At 41.3% G+C, this 21,740-nt stretch overlaps 1 protein-coding gene across 1 annotated transcript; it reads right to left on the bottom strand.

Annotated features, from left to right (window-relative positions):
• Positions 1-2,717: 2,717 nt before the first annotated feature.
• FAM98A (family with sequence similarity 98 member A) lies at positions 2,718-20,725 on the bottom strand. Its single transcript, XM_050315789.1, has 9 exons — positions 20,659-20,725; positions 20,372-20,450; positions 17,339-17,487; positions 15,635-15,769; positions 12,571-12,755; positions 10,187-10,267; positions 8,762-8,878; positions 6,068-6,235; positions 2,718-4,590 (listed from the first exon to the last, which is right to left on the bottom strand). Exons 2-9 carry the CDS (start codon positions 20,422-20,424, stop codon positions 3,841-3,843), a joined length of 1,638 nt encoding a protein of 545 aa, XP_050171746.1. The 5' UTR covers positions 20,425-20,450; positions 20,659-20,725; the 3' UTR covers positions 2,718-3,840.
• Positions 20,726-21,740: the final 1,015 nt, after the last annotated feature.

Raw genomic sequence — 21,740 nt, 5'->3', positions numbered from 1 at the left:
ATTATCTACTGACATTGTTCTTGCTTCCCTTCTTTCCAGTCCTACCTTAGATAACTCGACTGATAAGCCTTTAGGTTCTCATTAAGCCAAAGGCTGGTTGAGGCACTTGCCACTTTCATCAGTTCAGATGCAAACACTTTAATGGAGACAGAAAGTCAAAGTGTTAAGGCAGGTAAACCCACATGCTCTGTGATTTCTCTGGCTGAGAAATCTAAGCAGTATCTTGAGGAGCCTCTCTGGAGCCATCAGCCATCACGGCACATCATCATGGAGCTGCACACTTCAGGGCTTTGGCTAGGGAAGTAGAGGAATCTCATCAAGCTACAGGTTACCAGCCAGTTAAAGATAAAACTACTCAGGGAACAGTTACAAGCCAAAAGGCTTTCAGAGGTGAGTGATGTATGGTGCAAGCTCAATTTGATATACTTCTCCTTGTTGAGGTACTGCTGTGCACACAGTAAGGAATAAATTCTTATCCATTCCTTAGACCTGCAAGGAAAACCCAACTGTGACCACAGTGAATATGGATCATGGTATTCTAGGTCACATACTGGTATGCTGATGCGAGAAGCAAATGTATCCCCTGCTCCCAATAGTTATGTCACTGCACAGTGACAACATTTGAGAGAGGGTGATACTAATAGAGGGAATGTAAGGGCAGTGCAAGTGAAGCCTTTAGGAAACAAAAACTGCTAAAGAAAAATGGCAGATGGAACAAACAGGACAAGATACCCACAGCTCGTGGAAGAAGAGTGGCAAGAACAGGAAAGCTAAAAGGATGAACACTGTTCCCCCTGTATTGCTTACTTATTGCTTGCTTACTTAATTGCCTTCTTTGTCTGCTGGCGTTCTGCTTTTGATCATGAAGCACAATGAAATTAAGCTTGTATATCCAATCCACCACAGTCTAATAATCTCTACAACCCATCTCTCCTCTCCCAGCTTCTATTTAAGAGATTCCTTCCAGTGCAGGAGGAATCATGTTTGGAAAACAATAAATATCGGAGTATCATACAGACAGTAACAAAGCAGTGACTGTTTTCTTTCATCAATCAAAGCTGCTCTCTCCACATATACAAAGCTTGTTTTCTCTGGGGAACAAAGAAGTCACAGCACACCAGGAGGAAACAATAGAGTAAAGAAAAACAACAACAGCTGGCAGAAGCAAAGTGTTTTCTTTCCTGTTGGAAAAGTAAAGCCTCCTGTTTTGCCGCCTTCTGATTTTTATTATTTTTTTAACTTTCCCCCTCAAATAGCAATAAAGCGGGATTCGGCTTACCCTAAATCCTGGAAGAGGGAGGAGAAGCAACATATTTTGATGAGAAAAAGCTATCTAGAATGAGGAAAGGGAAGCTCTATGCTCCCAGCCCAGCATCATGTCACAGTGTGCAAAGGTGAGACTGTTCACTGCAGCAACAGCCACAGCCTTGCAGAGGAACTGGCAGCTCTGCCACAGAAAGAAATCTCTGGAGGTGCTGATGCAACTCTACTAGAGGCTCTCTGAAGAGCCTCCAGGGTTCCCTCTTGCTAGGAACAAGCTTACAGTACTCTAATGCACTGTCAGAAAACACCAGCCTATTTGCAGTCAGAAGTGTAAAGAAAAGCAGAAGCTGTCACCTTGAAAATGTATCATTCCCAGCAAAAGGCTCTTAAACTCTGTTAGTCTTTTTGCATTTACCAGTCTAGGACTGACCCAGCTGTAGGAATTTTAATTGTTAAAAAACGCTAATTATTTTTGCATTAATTCAGCTAGTCACCAGCTAATGCTCATATGATACTACTCTCCCACAAGGAAGATACCTTTGAGCATGCTGCTGTAAGAAACCATCAATACCTTTGTGAAGCAGCAACATTCAGTTTTAGATGCTCTTCATTTGAACAGTATTACACAGAGATAAATCTAGATCAGTGATCCTCAAAGACCTAGATTCAATACAGAAAGCCTTTCCCTCGTCAGGCTTGTTAAATTTGTTCGAAACACTAAAGGAGAAGAGCCATTAAGTCAGATTCCCAAATGCCATTCACAGGGACCTTTGCCTCCAACCCATGAATCACTAGCAGCATCTAGTGGCCACAAATAAATTAAACAGGAGAGATTTTTAGGTTGACCGTGAAAGAAAATACAGGTAAATCAGTTCTAAGCAATGTTTATCAGATTATTTACGTGATTAGCTTGAATTACAGCAACACCAGCTTTACACAGATTCCCTCAAATACTTGTGCAATTACTGTAACCCAATGAACTCCTGCTGCGTGCATCCATCTGGATTTAGCCCCAAGGACATGTCGGGTAGACTCTGCCATCAGCACAGCCCCTGCTACGGTGATCTGAGCACAGCAGCAGGAACCTACATTTCCACAAGGCTGGTGAGCATCAGGAGAGTTCCCAGAAGCAGCATACCACGTTCACATGCATGCAGCAGCATAACCTGGGAGACAGGTGCTCACACAGTCTAAGACTAACTTTACACAGCAAGAGACAGTACTACACGCTGCTACACCAGTTCAGAGGGAGGAACAGAACCAAAATCACTTCCTCCCATCTGCTCTTATTCTGAGAGCTTCTCAAAAGGACAGAATGCACAGTACAGCTGGGATGACTACAAGATCTAAATTAGATTAAAATGTTAAAAGATGAACTAGACAAATTCCCATGAATTTCCAGCTACTGTAGCAACTGTTTCTTACTACACCAAGGAAGAGAAACTAAAGCAAAGTGAACATACAGATACTTTTATTGCTCACCTTTTATACAACAGCACACCTTCAGCCATTTTCTTTCACAGCTTGACAATGTTTATGTACACAAAAAAACCCAGTAAGAAGCATTATGTGGCTTTCAGTAAAGAAAAAAAACCCCAAACATCAGAACACCAAACTCAGCCAGGTTTTGTTTTCTGCAGCAATAATAAAAGGGCTTCCTCCAGGCAGGAACTAATCTTCCCAGGCCGTAGTGCATTTCTTTGAAAAGACAACCCCCAAAACAAATTGCCCTAGATTTGCTGAGCCAGTGGTATTAACTTGCAAATAAAATAAACTTCAGTTTGTAACTTCTTCTAGCTGATTTCAAGTAAAAATTAGGTTTGGAGGAGGAGCAACTTGTTTTGGATGGATGCAGGTCAGTTTGAATTGCTACACCTAACTACAGGCCTACACACACTATCGGTTCACAATTTAGCTTCGTTTGAAATGATCTTTGCAGAATTTGGTGGCAGTCAGTCTTCAGAGTTGAGCGGGTGGGAAAACTTTGTTTAGCAGGAGATAAGGCTACTGAACACGGCATCCACAGTAGAGCTCATATAATAGACCAAAAACCTGTTCGTCAGAGGGAGTTCACGGTGCGTGCGCACACGTGCGTGTAACGTCACCGTGACTAGAACAAGAGGTCAGCAAGTCAAAAGGCAGTACTCCAAACCGATTATTAGAACATGTAACTGGAAAATTATCTGGGATGAAAAAATTCTATTGGGTATTTTAATTGACAAATTTGGCAGGTCTCGGTATTTCTCTAAATCAAAATGGAAGGCAAACACAGCAGGCAGATTCAGAACAAAAGTGTTTTGAGCAGAGGGAACCAGTCCAACTTCCAAAAAGCATGGCTATTAGTCGATGTTTAGGGTGCAGTGAGCAGTGACAATGCCTTTAATTCAGGCAGGTTGGAGGTGGGTGGGGAGGAGAGGTCTACACAAAGTTGTACTTTGCTCAATGGAAAACATCCCAAAGAGATTCTACCTGCTGTGTACAAACCTGTACAAACTAATTCAAGCAGCAATTAAGTAAGGCCTCTGAAACCAGGTTTCTGTTATGTGAGCTCTCCTGAAGTGTAAGTTTTTAGCAGCCTCAGCTGGTGAAGTGTCTTCCTTGTCCAAAGCCAGACTGGTTATATTGATAACCTCCATGCTGGAAGTGCTGCTCAAACTGCCCCCCTTGATTAAAGTTCTGTCCACCTCTTCCCCCCCAGCCGCCTCCTTGACCTCCACGGCCACGACCGCCACGGCCGCCCCTTCCTCCTCCACGCCCGCCCCCTCGGTCACTGTGGGACCCACCATCTTGGTATCTGTTGTCTTGCTGGTAGCCGCCACCACCACCCCCTTGGTAGCCACTTCCAGAATAAGATGACGACTGGTAGCCACCATAGCCTCCTCCTTGGTAGCCACCACCACCACCACCATGGTAGCCACCTGTTTGAAAACCTGCATCTCTGTAGTTGCTCTCCCTGTAGCCACCATCCTGGTAGCCACCACTTCCACCATCTGTCCAGCCTCCTTGAAGCTTGTTTCCTCTTCCACCTCCTCTGCCACCATGATCATAACCACCACGTCCTCCTCGTCCCCCTCGATCATGGCTTCCTTGTTCATGACCTCCTCGCCCTCCATATGAGTCATAGCCTCCTCTTCCTCCTCGGTCGTGACCCCCATGGTCATAACCTCCTCGCCCTCCATAGGAAGACTCGTAGCCACCTCTTCCTCCTCTGCCACCGCCTTGCTGTGGACCACCCTCTGGTCTTTTCTGCCACGGTGGCATCTCAGGAGGTGGTGGTTCAATTTCATTGGGCCTTCCTCCTCTGTCAGGCACTCTGCCCATTAGCACCTGCAAAGGGAAGGGAGAACTGTGACAGGAGTTGTAACACCTCACAGAAGAGTCCGATTACTGAGACACACCACAAACATCAGTCACTCCATGGTTTTTATTTCCAGAGGCAAACTTTTTGTCTGTTTGAATGACAGAACACTGTCTCCAGTAAATAAAAATTAAACAGGGATTATGTAGTACTTGAAGCACTGCTAACAAGACAAGTCAGAAGATCTGTGTTTTTTGTTCACAGAGGAGGCACACCAGCATGGGCAGCATCAATACAGTCTCTCACCTGTTTATTCATGCAGACTGCTAATCTCAAACACAGGGCCACTAGTGCTCTGACTTGCTGTACAAGCCATTGGCTCGATAAACAGGGGGTAAAGAATTCAATTTTTCAGTAAGAACATGCAAAAACTTACACAACAACAGACGGGTGCCACACAGCACCAATCAGAGTTGAGCAAGGCTCTAGAGGTGTTCAGCTGTCCAAGTATGGTGTGATTTAAGAATTTAGCAAGACTTAGAGCAGGACATTTGCGCTGCTTCAAATTTTAAAATAAGATAACAAAAGAACTTCAATGGAAGCAGGCTACTTTGTTAGTTCATGTTCCTGTCTTGGAGAACATTTCATATTGATAATGGAGATAAAATAACAGAATATGGATCACCAGCAGGGCAGTACAGCATTCCTAGTAAAACATACATACAATCTTATGATACAGTCACATCTGTCTTACCACTTAATTTCTTACACTCCACACTCCAAAACCACCAAAAAGATGTGAAAAATTTTTGGGGTGGACGGGCTGTTGTCAAATCAGCACACTGCTATTCTCTCCTTAATTAATTAGAGCTTTACCTGAAACGCTGCTGGTACTCAGGAGGCAGAAAAGCATGCACCTATACCCACAGTTTTTAAAGCACCACGTACACTGCTGTACATAGCTACTGAGCTTCATGGTCAGCATGTATGCTTTTGTGAGCCTATAACTATATAATCGTAACTTTTGAAGCAAAGTAACTTGTTTAGTCTACATGTTCCTACTATATCATTATTGAACTACATCCTTGATTATAATCTATTTGTGTACCCATGGCAATCTTAACTTATGGGATCCTTGCTTTGTGATCTTAATACATTATATTTACATAGACCAAAACCACAGTTATTATGTAGGTGTTATTTGAGACACACTGACAGAATTAGGTAGTAGCAGTGTAATGACTTCAGTAATTCTGATCAGACAGAGCAGGCTTACTCCCACTGAAAGTAATCAAAGATATTTAGCAAATTTTTTACTGCCCCAAAGAAGGGGCTCTGTGAACCTAAACAGCTAAGATTGCGGTATTCATAATGCACTGGTGCATAGTCTGGAATTTCCTATCGTTTATTTCCAAATTCCACTTACAATCCTAAAAAAAGTAGGATTTATTACTAAATTAAAGTTACTTAAAAACTCCTAACAGAACCATTTGTCACCAAAGGTACCTTATTAATGGCACACGCAGTCTTCTCTCGGATGGACCCACTGCTTGTTCTCATAATCTTTGACAGATCTTGCCGAGCTGCCAAGAGATTTGCAATGGATATAGTGCACTTAGTAGATAAGAGGGCACGTTTTGGCTGGTAGACTTTAGCCAGTTTTTCTGTTTGACTCTGTTGGAGAGAAGAAAAACAAAGCCCAGTCAGCTAAAGCAATGGGACACCTCACCAAGTGAATCAAATCAGCACTGAAGAACTAGCCACTACTGCAAATAGAACACAGAGTTAAGATAAAACCAGTGAGAACCACTTTGTAACTAAGAATTACTGCAACAAAGCTAGCATTTGTCAAATTAATTCCTTAACTAAATAGGAAACACTATTCTGACTGAACTGCCAAGGCACTAATGAGCTAACAATTTTAGCAACATATACACGCAGACTGCATTACTTTCAGGCAGTCAAACACAGACTAGAAGTGTGTCATACAGTTATATGAACTACTGCTAATGTCTAGAAGATACTGAAAAGTGAAACACATCTGTGTTTAGCCTCCAGACCTCCTCCTGTGCCTGCACCCTGACTCACATCCATTCTATAGTTAGACTATAGCATTACTTCCATCTCCAATTCTGTACTGGCAGAAAAAGGTTAACTCTTTCCACTGTTCTTTCCAGTCAACTTCTTCTCAAAGACAAGGTATCAACAGGTTACTGGCAGAACTAAAGCTTTCAAGTGCTTTTTCTGATTCAGTCCCTTGTCTTGAAAAGTTAGTGCCCAAACTAGAAATGAGATCCTACACTCAACTTTGCCTTGTGTGCAATCTCTCTTTCTCTACTGCCTTTCAGCGTTAACCATTTTGGCCTTTCTGAACACCTCAGAAGTTTTCCAGCTGACAGGCACAACAGAAATCTGTGCTATCAGTCATGAGCTAATACATAAGTTACATCTCTCTTCAGTTATCAACAGAGTGTAATGTGGGATGCAGTTAGGATAAACCAGATTGTAATCTGAACTTTTTTTTTGTTTGGACCCCAGATGACAGAAGTGAGGACAGGCAAACCAGGTTTTCCAGCATATCTCAAGAGTGCAAAAAACTCAGGAGCACATTTTAAAATCCTAAAATCCTATTTTCTGCCTAAAGACAGAAAACTGGAACATGACACTGGGTAAGGATAGGAAAAGCAAAAGTATTCACCAGAGTACTAGTATGTTTTTCCATAGCAAGTTTGACTGAGCTCTGAGCACAGTATTTTGGTGCTATGATATTGTTTTAGGTGAAACTTGAAATTTTAACTCAAAAAACCCCCTAATAACAGACTGCAAAGTGGGGGTTTTTTCTGCTGTTTCTACTATGTGGAGAAGTGGCTATTTAGTCATACTACTGTATTCTGATACTTTTCAAATAAAAAAGAATATGGTACCCTCATGCTAGAAGTTACTGTTAAAATAAATTGTATTGCATGTCTGGAATACTATAGCCACATTCTTCAATTTTGTATTGGTATTTTGTTATTTTTGTCTGAAAAAAAAATTTGCATTTCAAAAGATATAAATGCGTATACACAATTTGTGGGGTTTGTGAAAAGATTTCTTGTAGCTAGTCAAGTTCAAAAGCACCTAAAAATTCTCCTAGGGAAAAAACCAAATATGCATGGATATGGATGCAAAAGCAATAACACAATTAGAAGTCTCTAGTTTTTAAACATAATCCATGCTTCTACTCATTTTTATTCACTATTACTCAAACAATCAGCTAGTTTTTCAATCATCTACTAAAAAACCTGACAAATACAAGGTTTAAGAGATATTACACCAGTAGAAGTCCTACTCAGGTGACAAACTAGAAAAGGGGACAGGCCATAGTTTATTACTACAGTATAGTTGTTTTTTGATTAAAAAATTTATCAAGAAGAACAATTGATGATTCTATGTGTCAGTCTGGCACTAATAACTGAGTCTCAAACACTGTCAGCAACATAATTAACAGCATGCCAGCATATCTGTTTCAGTCCTAGAAAATAAATTATATGTACTATTTTTTAAATCTTGTCATTGTTTTTCACTATGAAACATGGGAACTAAGGAAACCATGTAATTACTTTTAAAGGCAGAATATGTATCACATACTCAACAGAGAAACAGATCTCATGTCACAGCCGCTTGCATGGTTCAAAGACAAAAGAAGCACATAAAATATTACCCTGTCTATGAGGTAAGAACAAGCAGTGCCTTAGCAGCTTTTCTCATGTGCATCTGTGGAGTTGTGCTTGCAGACACACTTTGAGATAAGGAAATCTGATTACTGTGGACAGCACAAAGTAAGATAAGGGATAGTCAACAGGAAGATGCCTTTCTACCATCACACAGAGACAGCATTTAATGGTTCACATTATGGTACTCTGAATGCACATGGATGGGTCATTAATCTTCTCTATTTTTTCCAGTGGCTTTGAGTGTATAGCTACACACCATCTTCTCATTTTACATATTGTTTTAAAATCCAACAAATTAGTTTTAAGTAAAATTTTTTTAGTCATCTTACACTGTCATAAACTTCTTCAGAAATTCAAAACAAAACCAGACAACTCCTGCGATTATTTTTTTACTCATAAAGGATAAAACAATGATGCAGTTTTCTAGAGACACTTATCATAAAGTGTTACCATCAACCAGGACTTCCCAGAAAGTTGTTTGTACCTTAGCTCTATCTGACCAGCCAAAGGACTGCACAGTAACATCCAAACGTTTGACTAACAGTTTTCTTCGGACTTCGTATTCGTTGACTATGGCTTGATTAATTGCTTCAATTTTTTCCTGAAACAAAAATTTGCAAACATAACCTGTAGATTACAGATAAAATGTTTCTACTTACTAAATTATGTGGATGAAAGAGAATAAGACAGAGACACTATGCAGGGCTTAAGACTGCAATTGTCTGCCTTGTCAAATGAACTCACAGCCAAGCTATGCCTTCTGATGCAATTTTCCTAAAGGCTTCAAAGGTTCTGTTATGTTCAGCCTTCTACCATTTCTAACAGCACAGATGTCTTTTACAGAAGGGCCATAAAAACTGCATACTCTGCTGAGGCATTTCTCAACACCAATCAGGACAGAGAAGCAAAAGTGAGGAAATACTACAGGCAATAAGCTGAAGCAAGGCCATAAGTCCCCCCCCAGGGACCAGGATGCTCTTACCTCCTTAAAAAGTAGTAAGGACAAACAGAGGAAAAACAGTAAGTGAAGTACTGTTAAGAGGATCTTGATTAAACCACAATCTGCAAACTGGCAAGAAAACAAAGTGCCCTACAGGGAAAAGCCATTACAAGAAACACACCTGGTAGCACACAGTGTCTAGTCAAAGCAACAAGTGAGATATGCACCATTAGGGAAATAATTTATGTACTGACTGAAGCCTGGCCGGACCAGGGTGCTGGGGCCCACTTTCAGTCTCAAAACAACTTTTGAAGGAAAGGGAGTGTTGGGAGATGAGTTTCAGTATTAAGCAAGAGACACAAGAGATGTGCAGTCTTGCAGCAGCAGCCACAGCTTTGTGCCAGTGCAGCAGCAGCGTTTAACCGAGGCACCGTCCTCCTAGAACAGCAGGTGACAAATCCCAGCTGGAAATTATCACAGCTCTGTGATCTGGGTGTACAGCCCCTCCTAGCACCCACCTGCATGCTCACTGCCTCTTGGAGAGGCTATTAAGGAAGTAGACTACTTCAAATGAAAGAAAGAGAAGGAAATTATGGACAGACTCACAAATTGGCTACAAAGAAGCTACAAAAGCGGATGTGACACCATCTCAGCAAGGCTAGGTCACATAGACAGTGCTGGAAAAGCGTGGGAGAGGAAGGTTTAAGCTACTGCACAAGCATGCTGGTCACCATCTGTAAATCTCCTTTATTTTGGAGAAGTTTATCCTGCACCTGGACATACAGATTCACAAGTCTAAGATCTTGACCAACTGCTGAACATTTATTGTACCTACATGTATGTTATATTGCAAGAAACTGTCTTCTTATCTTCAGAAAGAGAAAAATCATATTGCAACACACAGAATCAAGATCAATACTTGGCATACCTGAAAAAGGGCAATGGGCTCTAATACCTGCAGCTACTCACCCAGTGAGCTGGTCCCAGTTGTTTCTTCAGTAAAGGTTTTCCAACATGATTAGGTGGAACCTTTGCTAGAGTTTCCTTCAGCTGTTAGGAGACATGTAAAAATATAAGCACTGTCTAAAAAAATTAGCTTTTCAAGATTCAAATTAAAGGAGAGGACTGTTGGACAGTCAAAGGCATGACAAGTTGTCTTCTCTGGAACAGAGAGCCAAGCACTCTTCTTTTGGAAAGCAGCTCTTTTAATATTTCTGGTAGTCTCAGCTATAATTATTTAAAAATTAAGAGAAGGGACTGTAGAGTAGATCTACAGATAAAACAGAAAGCTACCATGAGGTACAGATCCTCTTGAAGACAGAGGGATTATTCTACACATGATCTCTTTAATTCAGAAAAATCCTCCACACTTCTATCAAAAAGATTGTATTAGGCTTATGTGAAATATAAATTGACCTAAACAAAGGCCCCACTTCCCAATAAAAAGGAGAAAATCTTTAATACAAAAATTTAAATTTAACTTGCATTTTAAAAGTTTGGGCACAACATAGATAATCTATCATATCTAAAAAATTCTGAGGACTTCAAGGGTAAGAAATGAAACAGTAGTGACAAAAACTTGGACCCAAGTAGGTTGGAAAAAAAACCAAATAAAACAACTTGACTTTTGTTCTGCTGCAAACCACATTTTTCAACTTCCTTGCTGTTCATTCCAGGACTTGATTTAAGACTTTCAGTGACCTAGTTTTCCAATGCTGCTGAGCCAAATTTATTTAACTTGAAGATTTTAAACCTAAGTTCTTTTAAATAGCAGAGGTAGCAGTTCATTCAATTATCAGCAATTTCTTTTCTTAATGTGGTGGATCATTAACAAAGAGAGTCAACTATACAAAGATTCTACTCCGAACTGTATTATGTATGTGTAAATAAAAAGCTACCTTGACTTTCACATTAAATCAGAATATTGCTATTCTAAGACTCACTTTTTAAAACAACAAAACTTTAGAAAAATCTCTCCTTATAACCATCATCTTGCAGTCAAGAGCAAAATATTCACCCTATGTTAAGTTTTCACATTTTGCTTAGTGATGCATTTTCAGTTTCAAAGTGAAATTTAAGTTTTTCAGTTATTAGTCAGATTTACTTTCTCCTCAAATCCTACCAACATCTGAAGTATGTGGACTGTAAACACTACAGCTCATACACAATTTCTAAAAAACCTGTAGGTTAGAGATTCCTGGTGTATTTTATGAAGCTATGAGGACTGTCCAGGGTTTTTTTGGTATGTCATTGAGATAGCATTCATTTAACCTTACAAGACAATGTAAAAGCAAAGTATATTAGTAAAATATAACAGAATTCCCAGATTAAAAGGATTTTGATCTAGTTTGTATCTTGTATTTTCTTGCTGTTTCTTTAAACAGCAAAGCTTGCTAGCACTGCTCATTGTTATGAATATTTCTACCTTTTATAGAAAATGGAAGTACAGATTTCTTATGTGTCTATTTAGTACCCACAACAATGCCAAAACCAGGAAACAAACTGCTTCCATTCTACAGCCTGGACTTCTGATGGAAAACCAACCTCCTCCTCCTATCAAACCAAACTGGTTTCTTGCAAAGAAATGGAACACTACTTCAGCTGCTTGGATTTGTGCAAGGACAATGAAACAGGTCAGTCAAACTATGAAAGTATTTTGGGGAGCTTTACATCATGTCTGTTCTTTAAACAGGTTCTCTTCTCCTGTTCTCCTCTCCCCTACTCTGCAAGTTCCTAAATGTGACTTAAAAGTTTTCTGTCCCCCACCTTTGGTCTGTGCACTGGACAGTCCGTACCATTTCATTTCTCTGCTTTACAAAAATTACTCAAACAAAAGTAAATTTCTTTTTAAAAAAATCACAGCAGCCTGGAGAACTCCCACATGTAAAGAACAAAAATAAGTGTAATCACAAGAACTTATGGAGCCTTAGGGAAAAGGTGCAAATTTTAGTTGTGTTACCTTTTAACATAAACATTTTTAAAACATTAGTTTCCTGTAAAAATTAGTCTAGGTGTATTTCTTGGAAGACATTTCTCTTTAACATTCTTCCTGAGGCCTGAGTTCAGCATTTTTCATGTCTTCTGCAAAAAGTGATAACATTAAAACCTAGACCAGTCACCCTGGAAGGCAGAGATAGCAGTAGTCCCTGACCTTGTGCCTTGGCATGGAGAAAGCCTTTAAATTAATTTTCAAAATCCTGACTCTTGGCATGCTCAGTAAAACATATTAACTCTCCTTCAGAATTCAAACACTGGAGTTTCACAAGACACAAATCTCGCCCAGGCAGCAGAACTATTTTATGTTAAAACAGTAACACCATAAATATTCCTATTTTTCTTTATTTGGATCTTACTTTTTTTTCAATTCCACTGAAGAACTGGAACATCGTTATGTTGGCAGGAGGCTTGGACATGCCTAAAGCAATACATATGCCTTTTAGCTCCTGAAAGACTTCACTGCCACCTCCTTCCTGGGCTTTTTTAGGAGGGGCATTCACACACAGCATTCTGGCAGCTTCCAGTTCTGAGATGAGGTATGCTGGGGTAAGAAAAATTAGATTTGAGCATCAGATATAGCAGAGTTAAATTATTTTAGAACCAGTGAAAACTCAAGTGCTTACAACTAAAAATGTCTAAATGGACTGTTTTAGACAGAGTGAGAGCTAGAATTTTTGTATCCACAGAACACTCCTATTTCTAATAATCACCGAGTCCAATGCTAGAAACATAACAAACAGGGGACAGGTTTAGTACAACCCATCAAAGCCTGGAAAAAAATCCCTATGATTCCAGCAGGTATTAATCCCAGAGTACAACAGAGCACAGCTCTTTTCCTTCAGCCTTTGCCCAGCAAAGACAGGAAACAGAGAACAGAGAATCCTTGCTGGAATCAAGTCAGATGAGCGACTGGGATATGCACATTAAGGGAGGGAAGCAACCACTCCTTGAGGCTCTAGGAAAGAAAGAAAGCAATCGAGTAAAGAGAAGTGAAATGCTGAAGAAATCTCCTCTACTTCCCCAGGCAAAATACAGAGTGGAAAAATAATCCCACTTGAAGGTACTATTGAGAATTCAGGTTTACAATAACTTCAGAAAAGAAGGCTTTAACTGCTGAAAACAGAAACTATTATGCCTGCAGTTCTCTTCAATATCAGAACTGCAAGAGCCTATCACCACATTAGAACTCTTTTATCAAAAAAAAAAAACAGAAAAATCAAAATCACAGTTTCTGAACACATATCCAAAATTTCAGCATCAGATATCAGTTACAGTGATATAAACTTACAGTGATATGAACTTACAGTGATATGAACAGCCTTTTTTGCAGTTGTCATAATTTTAAAGTTCGAATTTTAAAAAATGCACAGGTTTAACCAATACTTTTATCATGAATCACACTGAATGACCATAGCAATAACATGAATAAATGTTTCTCAAAATAAGAACTGAAAAACAGATACAGCAGAGAGACTTGTGAGCAGGGAAGTAAACCCATGGTTACACAAGAGCAGTTTACTACTTATAAAGCTGGGACAGATGAAAAGGTTAAGAAAAGAACACAGTGTTTTAATGATCTCTAGAATGCCTTCAACATTTCTAGAATGTCTTCTGCTAGACACAAGACACCTTATAAATTAGAAAATACTTATAATATGTAAAGAAGTGAAGAATCCTTTGTAAGTTCTTTCAACAGTACTTCATACAGGTTTTTCTTATACTGAACTTTCAATTATTTACACTCTTTTCAGGCCTCCTCAGAAAAGAAACTAACAGCAGAATTTTGTTTGAAGAATCGAGAGATCACATCTAAGCGATTTTCAACCTCCTCTAACAGTGACTGAAATTTTTACATCTATCACTGTAAGACAAATGTTCTTCAGACAGTGAGTCTTTTTAGCAGATCTTTTCTGAACCAACCTGAAAGTTGTAGTTTTTATTTCTGCAGATAGCAGTACTTGCTATTGTATTCTAGTCATGCTTACACAACAAGGCAATCAATCCTAACTACTTACATTTACTTGGTGCTTTCCCCTCCCAGCAATTCTGCTACATCTTCCAATTGGCACAAACTGTGCTGTATTTTGTTAAAATGCAAAATATCCCAGCATGTCATTACAGAGTGTTATTCTGTTCCTCCAGAAAAATACTGTTTTATGGCTCACATACAACAGGATAACTAATATGTTTGCTTAATGCACTTGAAGAAAGCTATGCAACTACCATGGTACACAAAAAAGGAGTCTGGCACTACTGGAATTTCACATTTGACAGTAAACACAGCATTCCTGCCAGATGGGATACCAGAGTTCAGCTCCTGAACATGGCCTTATATTACCAAAACGTACATCACAGAGGACCTCTGGGATAAACTGTGTGTCACAGACAAACCAAACTTACTGAAGAGCTTGGCTTACAGAAAATAAGCTGAAGGGCTGATTGTCTGAGCTACAAAACATCTTAAATGCAACAACTACCTCACTTTATCTGACATTTTTAAACATACTATAAAAAAAAATCAGATAAAGTCTACTCATCTTTCTCCTACTGTTGAAACACAAGAATCTAATCTCTGTAATTAATTTCTTACATCTCAGTTGAAGGCAGAACTAAATTTCCGCTTTGAAAGGTTAAAGAATAGCAGCAACTGAGGAAGAAAATAAGACATTATGTTAAAGATTAGATTTAGTACTACAATTTGTAACTCCAACACTTTTAATTTTTATTATTTTAACGTGAATCAGTATTATTCAAGTAATTGAATCACTTCTTTTCCTCTAACATTTCCTAAGCAGAAATAAAACCAATTTAGCTATTGAGATCCGCCAGCTGGAAAACAGAAGACATCACCACTGCTAATGTTAATTTCCTTTCAATCAGCAGAAAGCAACACTCAAGCGATTTACAAAAGAAGATGATGAAAAGAACTGGGACTTGGGATAAAACATTTTCTCTTTTTTACAATAATTCCAATTGTTGCCAGTGTACGAAAATGCAAATCTTGTTGCACCTCGCAAGTCATCATTCTGGGGGCTCCAAAATGATGATACATCTGATGATAGTGGTCATTTTTACAACCATTCTAAATAAAATTCAGTGGCTAAATTCTGGCAGAAGTCTTCAAATTATTCCATCTTTGGTGCACCTTTTGAGAAATAGTAGGTCAGGCTTTTTCCTAGCAAGTGTGAAAAAGGTTAATACTCGGAATATTTCCCATCATATACTGGCTATATACTGACTGGTAAAACCAGAAGTGCGATATTCTGATGCTGCAAATTACAGAAGAAAATAACGCGTATTTTTAGGTAACTATATTGTGGCACATTGTGGTAAACAAAACAGTATCTCATTAAGTGTAAGAAACAATACTATGAATCTTGCACAAAACCAGATCTGCTTGCAAGCACCCTTTTAACTTACTAAGCAGCAAGAGACAGTTCTTTTGATTATGAAGGCGTTTTGTCACATCTCCCGATGTTAATGATGCATACGGACAGTTCATTTCAGCCAGCAGCCCACTCATTTCAAGCTGAAATTCTTCTGCTTCGTTTGGACCTTAGAAAGAAAAGGATAATAATTTGTTTACAGTTAATATATGTGGGGCTATGACTAGAATTAATTAGCTACTTTAAAAAAAAATACTTTGCTACAGTCACTATTTAATATTAAAACCTGGTTTTAATGGAAGCCAAATGCATTCTTTAGATTACTCAGACACAGCACAACCTATTTGGAACCATAACATTCTTCACTACTGTAAAACTACATTTCACTGATGTAGCTTTCCCCCTACAACAGACAAGTACTGGCAACTTCTACAATGAAATGTGACATTAAAAAAGTCAAACATTACAGGTATATTTTAAATATCAACTAACTCTTCCCACTACAAATGTATTAGACAGTTCTGACAAAGTCATGAATAATAACTATGGTTTATGAGTTCTTCTTATGAGTTTTTACTGCTTCTCGCTATAAGATCATGTTTGTTTCATACCAATATCCTCTAAAAATAATTAAGTCATAAATCAAACCTTTGACTGATATTTCTGTCAAAAATTACTGAAACGAATCTGAATTTGTTAACTAAAAAAATAGCAATTAATGAGAGGTAACATTTTTTTTTTAATGTTTTGAAACGAGACTTCAACCCCAAATGTCTGTTATTTACAAACTCAAGACACACAAAATGAAGGCAGGACTTGATGGTGCTCAGCTTACACTTTTCTGTCACTGTGTTTAAAGAATTTGGGATAGGTGTTAGAATACTTCTGACTGTACTTTTACACGAAACATACAGTAAGAACTCTATACTACTAGAATAGGAGAGACGATGTATTGTTACAGGGAAAGGGAATGAAATATATTCAAAGAAGAAAGGATGAATATGTCAAAAACAGAGGGAAAGAGGAAAAGAATAGATGTTGAGGTAAATGCAGCAACCTCTGGTCACTGAATAAATAGAAAGCTAAGCTCATAAAGGCATTATGAGTTAATATATTAGATACTCAGAAATACAGGTTATCATACTAACTTAACAATTTAATCCATAGAATGTCACGACTAGTTGGCCAAAAATAACATTTTTTTGAAAACTAAGGTTTGCTTCCTCCACCAAAACAATAAACAAACATTTTCAGGCTCCTTCTCAGAGTTTTTCATGAAGAGGGAAAAATGATAGTATGCAGAGCATTAAGGTAACCAACAATGAAAATACAGTTACTGTAGTCATGAGAATGTTACCTTTAATGATAACATTCAGTATGTTACCATAAGGGTAGGTATTTCTTACATGGTAATTATGAACAGAAGCATTGAAATAAAGGTATTGTCATGATCTAATAAAGCCCCCACAACTATTAATGTTTCCCTAAATACATCTAAGAGCTTTAAAAAAACCCTATGGTTGAACAATTAAAAAGAAAAAGCTAATTTCAGAAGAAAGACTGTTTGATCCTCACTGCTATTTCAATATCTACTGGCTGCTCATTAGGGAAGCTTGAGATGGAAAATATCCAAAATCTGGCAGCATGCAGACAATACTCCTTGGTACAACAGATACCGTGAGCCCAAATCTTTACGGCACGCGAGAACACACATTCAGTGCACGCTTGTGCTACTTACTGTTTGTTGCCTGCACATTTTCCTCTAGTTTGCAGAACAGCCGTAACTCAGACACCAACCAAGCACAGAGTTTGGTGAACTCAGGGGAACTGGCTCCATGAGAAACTGCCTGAGCCAGCGCTCCGTCATCTAACAATGGACCTTTGTAACTGAAAAGTAAAAAAAGGCAGAGTTTGTTAATGTTTGCTGTGACTGATGTACTTTGATAGATTTATTTCATGCTATACACATATTAAGAGCTACACCCTCAACATATCTGCAGTGCTGAACACCTGAAGGGGCAACGTTCCCGCCCTGAACTGCCACAAAAAGCACACCTACAACACCTGACTAAACTCAGCGTTTCCATGTGCATCAGCCTACTGCCAAAAAGATTGTGTCACAGAATATCATCATCAAAGGCTTCATCCTCGAGAATGTTACACTTCTGTCTGCATCTCTTTAAAAAGATATTACTTACAATATACCTATCCAAGGCAAAAGCAGTTCCATAGAATCATTCTCAAGCTCTACATACTGCTTTACAATATGTGGAATAATTACTGCTGAACAAGTGCATCTTTTCTGTCGTTTCCTATCACGTACTAAAGGGTTGCCATGCAAAACAAAGCCTTTGATACAAATGTTACAAAAGTGCTCTGTATGACAATATCCTCCTTTGAAAAATCACCTCCCCAAATGGGCACAAGAAAAATAAATAGAATTAGTTCTTTGCATAAACAAAGTAAGCCAAAAAAATCAGAGCTAATGTAAGAATGTTTACAGATCGTATCTTAGGAGTCATAGCTTTCAGGACATCTGTTTGCCGATAGTATCTCAGGGGAAGGAGGAAGAGTAGGAAGAAGACTGCTTTATTAATAATCAGGTGGAAGCACAAACTCAGAATTTACCAGAGTATTTTTTAAGAAACGCGTAATATTATTTTGATATACTGCACCCAAACCAGAAAGACATTCAAGAGTGCACATAACCAACCAAAATCCCTCTTTGAAACTTCTGGGTAAAGTCACCCCACTACGTCAAAACAGCCCCGTGGTCCAGGTGACCCTTGGCAAACTCAAGAGTGAAAAAAAAAAACCTCTGAGAGCGCAAACTGAAATGTTATTCTTCTCACTCTGCTCTTGTGCTTAACATCACATACAAAGGATGTGGCCTTCCCTGTAATGGTCTGTTACTTCATCCAACTCAAATGATGAAGCCACACTCAAAAATAACTTTTACCTCACAGAGCAGCTTCACTTGAGAGTTAATCTACTAACAGCTGATGAGAAGCTGTAAGCTGATGTATTACAACCCTACTCCATGACCACAGTAGGCCAGACACTCCCAGGAGGCTGATCAGAGCAAGTTTAAGACCTATCCCAAAGATGTTTCAAACCTACACATGTACAGGAACATCTGGGGCTCAAAAGAGAAGCATCCAGAGAGATCAAAGCAGAAGGGAAGCAATGACAACCCTTTTGCTTTGGCAGGATCAGGATTTAGTCACTGGTCATGTCAGAGGCCCCTTTTCTAGTTTCTTCTGACAGTTAAGACAACTTGACCATGTTATCTCCGATAATTATGACTTCATCTACACATCTATTTGGTCAATAACCAAACTTGCAGATTCCTGACTACAAGCAGCTTTTTCCTTCCTTTCCTTTCCTGCCAATAGCACATGTTCTAGAGCTACATTCCTCTTGGTAACATTGTGCTATCTGGTCTGTTTGCTTTTCCAACAGTTCAACAAACTGATTTACAAGGCAAGAGACCACTATCTGAACACCTTGAGCACAATTACAAAAAGAATCAGATCTTTTGACATGAAGTGCTATCCAAAAAAAAAATCCAGTAATATATTAGAAATGTCTTCAGGATCTGATTGAAAAAATAAACTGAACCATGAAGAACTGTGGAGCTACTGTCAAAGCATAAAACCTTAAACAGAGGTCTTTCCACACACCAGGAAACAGAAGCCCTTCAGACACATGCAGTAGTTTTCCCAGTTGTTACCATTACTGTTGAAGTCTCATGCCTTTTGCCCTCCAATTTTCTTTTCAATCCCTGCTGCCAATTCTTGGTTGATACAACTTATCTGTTCACCTGCTTTCACTGTTCACTTTATTTATCTATGCTGAAAATTGACAACATTTTCCGTCTATAATCGCAAAGAAGAGAAGCACAAATCACAAGTCCTTCACGCCACTGATATCCTTCTGAACACACAAAACGAAAAAGGAGCTTATCATGGTGTGTTCATCATGTCACAGAGACCTTTTCATGTTTCAGGCACAGAAATACCTGCCAAAACAGAAGCCTATCTGTCAACCTTTGGAACTATCATCACCAACTGAGCCTGGAAACATAATCTTTGTTGGAGCATAATGACTCTAGCCACAAAGTGATTTATGGGAATGTGGCCAATGTGAGTAAATACAGCTGTTTGCCCAGAACCAACAGCAGTGCAATTGTAGCTGCCTCTCCTCTGAACACTCAACAGCTTACAGACATGGGAGCTCACAGCAGGGTATATTCTCCGTGCTCCCCCTTTCGTATTTATATAACTTTTGTCACTGACTGTGACAAAGTAACAGGTTCAAATAGCAGATGTTTTCTGTGCTGTATTATACTAAAAAAAAAAAAAATAGTAAGGGGGAAAGATATTCTGTCATTTGCGATTCCTTTTGGGGTTTTTTTTTCACTCAATATAAATGCTGAAAGCTTTCTTCTTGTCTGACATCTTAAGGGGCCTCTTTGTCCCTTCCCACGCCCAGCTGGGACCGCTCTGTCCAACAGAGAGGTCACCAAAGGGACGGCACCGCACGGATTAAGGAAACCCCCACGCCGGCAGCAGAGAGACGTCCGCCAAGGCCGCAGAGCTGAAAAGTGGCCCGTTTGGCCTTGGGTCACCATCGCCGGCCCGGCCCGGGGGCAGCTCTGACGGAAAGGGGCCATTCCAGGCGCTGCCCTGCCTGGCGGGCAGTGGCACCGTGTCCCCCGCCGGGGCCGCCCTCCCGCCTCCGGCCCGCACCGGGGGCCCCGCACACCTACCCCAGGTCCTCCAGCGACTCCAGCACGTCGTTCTCCAGCAGCTCGACCTCCATCCTGCGGCGGGGCACGGCGGGCGGACCTGCGCGACAGCGGCACTCAGCGCCACCCGCACCTGCACCCACCCTCCCCCCACCGACCCGGCCCGGCCCCGCGGGGGGAGCTCAACCCCCACACCCGGCCCTGCGGCGGGGGAAGCCCCCGGTGCCCCAACCCCTCTTCCCCTTCCCTCGCCGCTCCTGCTCCCCGCCCCGCTCCCGGTGCCGCCCCCGCCGCTCCCCCCCACGCACGGCGCTCGCGGCTGCTGCGCCCGCGGCTGCCGGGCTGGCATGTCAGGGCGGGGCCGGCCGGACAGGCCCCCGGCCTCGCGCCGCACCCGGCCTTCCCCCGGGCCGCCCGCCGCCCTGCCTGACCGTCGCCGCCCGCTCGCGCGCCGGGCCCCGCCTACCCGGCCGATCCGCGCAGCGTTGCGAAGCGGAGAGAGGGGGGCGAGGGTCGGCACCGCGCTGTCCGTGCGGGACGGAGGCCGGGGCGAGCCAAGGGCCACGCTTCTCCGTTCAGGCAGTACCGCGGCCAGGCCGGAAGGAGAACACGCCCCTCTCCGCCGCGGGGCCCACGCTGGAATGTGCCGCGGCGAGCGGCGCCGCGCACCGGGCGGGAGGACGGCGCGGCGGAAGGGCCAAACCGCAGCGAGAGCAGCGAGAGCAGCGAGAGCGTTCCCGCGGGGTCCCGCCGGGACCACAACTCCCGGCACGCCTCGCGCGCGGGGGGCACCCCGGGGAGGGTGGCACTGATAAATGGAAATCGTTCCAGTTCAATTAATAAATTGGATCCGCGGGGCTCGTTTCTCCCTGGGCGGCGCCTGTGCCCCGCGCCCGGCAGCGCGGGCTGCAGCGGTGCCCCGGTGGGGACGTGGCGTTCGGGGATGCCGAAGGCTCCGTGCTGGCAGGGAAAGCCCTCGAGGCAACGCTCTGCCAGTGTTTTTTTTGGTGTTTTTTTTTTTTTTTTAATTATTTTAAATTCTGGGGGCAGGGGCGGGGTGTAACAGCGTTCACTTCTTCCAGTCGCTCAGCTGCCAGCATCTTCAGCGGGAAGGCCATGCCCGTGGATACAGATCCATCATTAATGACAGGAAACTTAAGCTACGGGGTTACAGCGGACAATTTTGCCTGCTCTGCCCAGTTCTGTCAGTCGGCGCTGCAACCCTGCCTGAGAGGCAGCAGTCCCGCAGAAAGCACAGGGGTAGTGGAAAGGAGGCGTGGATAAGAGAGCAGGGTTTGTTGGGATGGCTGGGCCGTGCCAGGGAAAGCCAAAAGCAATCCCAGTCCGTTACCAGCAGTGAGCTGATGCTGCAGGAGAGGAGTCCCGTGCT

This window comes from Myiozetetes cayanensis, unplaced genomic scaffold (assembly GCF_022539395.1).
Source record: "Myiozetetes cayanensis isolate MyiCay16 unplaced genomic scaffold, myiCay2020 scf2-11, whole genome shotgun sequence".
In the NCBI taxonomy this organism is placed as follows: Eukaryota; Metazoa; Chordata; class Aves; order Passeriformes; family Tyrannidae; genus Myiozetetes; species Myiozetetes cayanensis.
Note: the sequence above shows the minus strand (reverse complement) of the source record. Positions and strands in the feature narration are given on the sequence as shown.

Excerpts from the sequence above, each read along its gene's own strand:
- FAM98A (XM_050315789.1), bottom strand. The coding sequence starts at position 20,424 with ATGGAGGTCGAGCTGCTGGAGAACGACGTGCTGGAGTCGCTGGAGGAC. Across the intron at positions 15,770-17,338 it reads AAATGTGCAGGCAACAAACA|GTCCAAACGAAGCAGAAGAA; the intron begins GTAAGTAGCACA and ends TTTCTTTCTAAG. Across the intron at positions 10,268-12,570 it reads TCAGTGGAATTGAAAAAAAA|CTGAAGGAAACTCTAGCAAA; the intron begins GTAAGATCCAAA and ends GTCTCCTAACAG.